This window comes from Papaver somniferum, chromosome 9 (assembly GCF_003573695.1).
Source record: "Papaver somniferum cultivar HN1 chromosome 9, ASM357369v1, whole genome shotgun sequence".
NCBI classification, from domain to species: domain Eukaryota; kingdom Viridiplantae; phylum Streptophyta; class Magnoliopsida; order Ranunculales; family Papaveraceae; genus Papaver; species Papaver somniferum.
Genome location: NC_039366.1, coordinates 166924736 through 166929251, shown reverse-complemented (window position 1 = coordinate 166929251; position 4516 = coordinate 166924736). Strand labels below are relative to the sequence as shown.

The 4516-nt window shown below is 37.6% G+C and overlaps 1 protein-coding gene across 1 annotated transcript; it reads right to left on the bottom strand.

Moving 5' to 3' along the window:
• Positions 1-587: 587 nt before the first annotated feature.
• On the bottom strand, positions 588-3204 carry LOC113314430 (BTB/POZ domain-containing protein At3g50780-like). The gene is made up of 2 exons (XM_026563222.1): positions 2460-3204; positions 588-1542 (listed from the first exon to the last, which is right to left on the bottom strand). Exons 1-2 carry the CDS (start codon positions 2703-2705, stop codon positions 709-711), a joined length of 1080 nt encoding a protein of 359 aa, XP_026419007.1. The 5' UTR covers positions 2706-3204; the 3' UTR covers positions 588-708.
• Positions 3205-4516: the final 1312 nt, after the last annotated feature.

Genomic DNA, 4516 nt, shown 5'->3' with positions numbered 1-4516 from the left:
TAATTGACCAATTTTGTGTTAAATTATCGTAAGGGGATTGATTGATGGTAAAAATGAGTGATACACGAGGATTACCTTAAAGGGGATTGATTGATGGTAAAAATGAGTGATACACGAGGATTACCTAAAAATTTAACTACGTTATTTCACCTCTCAGCTAAAGCTAACGAAAATTGAGAAGTTTGGCGAAAGAAAGTCGAGTAAATTTTTTTGTATGTCCTATAACTCCTAATAACTTGATTCTCCGAAGCAATCATAAAAAAAGAAATAAAAATAAAAACATAGGTGCGTGAACGGCAGGATTCGAACTTGCGCGGGCAGAACCCACATGATTTATAGTCATGCCCGATGAGCACTCCAGCAGGTCCACTTGATGTGATGTTAAATGCGAGGCAACTTTTAATGCGAGGCGTTACTAATGACAACTTATATTTGCTATTTGCCATGAAAAAGAAAAAGTCTGTCTGTCTGTGCACTCAAAAAACAAAACTTGAAAAATGCTAGAAAAAACTAAAGTTACTGCTATGCTTCAAAAACAAAAACAAAAAACAACTACAAGTTGTTGCTGTAGAAGCAAGGACCTATGTTTTTACTCCGCGAGAAACTGTAAGGAAAAATATTAACATTCAAACTTTTGTGAGTTTTCCGCTTTTGAATAAATTACAAGAGGAAAGCAAGTAATTAAACACTATACAATACAAATTCATGTCATTCATTATTAAAAGAGAGCAAAGGTGTTTCACCAACGGTTCTTCTGCTCCAGCCTTCAAAGGCTTTTAGAAGTTTTGGACAGGCATCACCTTTCTTCAAGAAACATCCAAACCATCTCAAATATACACTCTGTTGATCTCCTGGTGTAAGTTCTAATATGATCCTCTCCATATTTTCTTCCGCCACTTTCAGGTCAAATGATGTAGTACGTTTTCGTAAACAAGCGTAGTCATCGACCAGCGGCTGAAACCATGTCAGTAATAATAGTTGTCGGGTGTCCTTCGTCAGAAGAATTTCCACTTTTCCTATACCAACCAACAATCGTACTGTTATGCAGTTGATGGAATGGCGAGAGGGCGTCCAGAATTTTGTGTATAGGTCTGCCAGCTTTTGTTGTTTAGCCCACATTAACGCGAACTCCTCAGCCACTTGCCTATCTGCTAGAATGTCAAGCAACCATAAAAGGCTATCGACTTCTAAAGATATTTGGTTGTCCAAAGTCTTACAGAAATAGCCCGCCTCGAACCCAGTATTTGCAGCTTTTTTAAATAGTTTCAGCAGTGAATCTACACATCTTTGACATGAGGATAATATATTCTTGTTGTATGTTTCAGCAGAATTCACGTCACTAAGAAGACAGTCTCTTGGTCTTAGAAGTTCCACCACGAAGGATTTTCCCGCACGTCTACCTTCATATCCATCAGTCTTAAGAACTACCCCTATGATGTGTTCAAGTGTGTTAATAGAGGGACGCGCTACAACCCACGGGACAGCCTCTAAGTATTTTAAACACGCATGTATGCATGTCTGGAAAGTGAGTAATTCAAGAACCTGCAAATCAAGAAGTAGAAGAATTTGCATTCACTTGGTGCTGAACAGAAAACCTTAGACGAAAGAATTCGCTTGAGACAGTAGTGCAAGACAAATTCTAGCAGATAAATATTGGAAGACAATGGCTGGGATGCAAGGGAAGTTATGCAAACTTATGGCACCAGCTTGTGAAGGGGCATTACTAACAGGCTGGAGACATTTTCACAAGGTATCAATGGAGAGGAACCAGATGGATGGATGTTTGGAATGCCGACATCCCTCTCAAGCTGAAATTCCCAGGTTTGTTCGAAGTATCTAGGAACAAGAAGGGTGGGTTGCTGAGTTATATAGAGATGGAGCTTGGACACTGACCCTAGGAGAAGGCTCACTGATATGGAGATTCAAGAAGCAGATCTTCTCTGTCAACAATTACCAGCTCTAATAACATGTCCAACTTCCCTAGTGGCAAGATCTGGATTTTTATAATCCCTACAAAGGTATCCATTTTTGTTAATGCATCATAACTCCACTGTGACTCGAAGACAATCATAGAGGTGTAACTCTGGAGAACAAGTGTGCTTTATGCTGAATTTCGGGAGAGGGGAAGATATAAAGCATATGTTTCTAGGCCAACACATTAATAGCATGTTTGGTTCAAGGAATCGAATGCTAGGTACTCCAATTCCTGGAGAATGAGCCCAATTCCTTGAACAAAACAGTGCAAATCAAAGATTTTTGATTCCTGGGAATCTGATTCCCTCCAAAATGATAGATATCCATTGCACAGGCTCAGGATTCCGGGATAAAAATAAAAGTAAACAAATTACCTCAACAAACGTTAATGTTTTGGATGTGAATTCAATTCCTTTGGAATCCAATTCCAAGACCCATAAACGCACAGAGAAAGCAAAGTAGGACATAAACATCATAATACTCACACTTAATAATTGAAACTTGAACCCCAATGCTGCTCCTCTGGCCAAAGGATCCGTGTTCAGCAAAAATGGGCGAATTAAGGATGCGACAACAACCAGGCAATCCATAATCATTGCTTGTAGCGAGTCGAGCTTACTCAGATTCCGCCCGCGGTATCTTACAAAACCAATAAATAAAGCAAGAAACCCAATTAAACCAAGAGTTGGTATCAATCGATAGAATCGTAGCATTGCTAGGACAGGATTCATTGCCAATCTTAAAACTGGGAATTTGGAAAGTAGACTTAATCGGTTCAAGAACGGGATGATATACACAAATAGAATACTAAAATTGATATCTCTATAGCTGGAATTTTTGGAGTAATTTCAGAAGCAGTGGTATTTGCTTCATATAATGCTGCCATACAGACTGCTGTACTCTTTGTTGAAGAAGATGCGAAGAAAAAGTTAGGGTTTTGTTGGATTTTAGGTGAAAGAAATTGGAATTTGTATTTCTGGGTGATTAGCTGGGGATTAGGAAAAGAGCAAGAAGCCCAGATCAGAGATGATGTGGGATGGACATACATCAAGGATGCGGGTTTTCTGAAGGTTTGTCGTTGATAATGATGATTACAAGGATGGATTGAAGCAAAACGGAGCAGATGAACACAAGAAGAAGCCATAATAATGCTTTCTGCTGCCCTAATTTTGAAAAAAACAGGAACAGAAATTGCTGACTTACAAATATTCTATCCTTTGCCGCTATATATTTTCCCTTAAACTGCCAGCAAAATTGATGACCTTATTCGGCGACCCGCGTTTTTATTCGGGATTCAGTTTCCCGTTTTCACCCCAACTTTACCTTCCCAAATGGGGGGCTGCTCAAATCATCTGTTAAGCCATAGTGAAAAATACTAGAACCCCCTACTATATGGGTTCAATATATAGAAGCCCCACTAAATGGATCCTCCCCTATCAACTCCATACTTTCACTTTTTAATATTTCTAGGCCCAAAACTTTAGATTTCAGGGCTTGGTAATAAAGTTTAGGGTTTGGGAGAAATTCGTAATACCAAAAATGCCCTTTACTATATATACCTAATGAAATAGGCTATAGGTTTCATTTCCAGATTCATTTTCATTTTCATTTTCACTTTCTCTTACTTCTCTCTCGTCTCTGCTCTGAAGAAAATTAGGGTTTTTTGATCATGCCGAAAGAAAACGATTGTAGAGAGCAAGAAAACGATTCTCGCTCCACCGATATCCGTCGATGACTTTTAATTCAACGCTTCTTCTAGTTTTATTGTATGATTTTGCAGTAGAATAAACGAATCCGAGAGAAGATTTCAATCAACTAATCTGCAGATTCAACTCAGATTCATCAACAAGCTAATTATACAGGTAAGTATCCTCTTCTCTTTGTGATGATGCTTCGGTTTAGAGATTTTAGTTGATTTATTTTGGATTCAAATTTCAGAAAAGTATTTCAAAACCTAAATCTTCAGATGCTTTTCAATCGACGTATCTGAATCGACATCAGAGCTTAGATTCACCATCATCTACTTACTCTGGTTGTTTTGATGTAGAATTTTCGGAAAAAAATTGAACAAAAATTTCCGATCTGTTCATCGTCAAAATCGTTGTATACCTCTATTTCTATCTTCGATCTAATAACTGATTTGAGATTCGATATCAGTAAATCATCCTCTCTATTACCCATAGATTTGATTTGAATTTTTTTCACTTTTAGTTTTTGATTTTCATTTATACATGATAGATTACATGAAATGGTGGTAGGAATTTAGTTGAGGTGAAGGATTTAGAGAAGGATTTTTGAGCTGGTGGTGGTGCTGGAGCTGTAGGTAGTATGAGTGGTGAAGAAATAAGTAAATTGAATCCAGGCACGAATTTGTTTGTTATTGTTGATGTTTTTATTTGTTGTTGTTTACATTTCAATTTGAAAATGTCTGTGAAATGAACTCATAATGCGATTTCATCTATTCTTTGAGGCGATACAAACTTAAAACCTCTAGTTCAAGTATTTAGATATAAAATCTACTGGTAATATCACAAGATCGGCT

Excerpts from the sequence above, each read along its gene's own strand:
- LOC113314430 (XM_026563222.1), bottom strand. The coding sequence starts at position 2,705 with ATGAATCCTGTCCTAGCAATGCTACGATTCTATCGATTGATACCAACT. Across the intron at positions 1,543-2,459 it reads TCAAGTTTCAATTATTAAGT|GTTCTTGAATTACTCACTTT; the intron begins GTGAGTATTATG and ends CTTGATTTGCAG.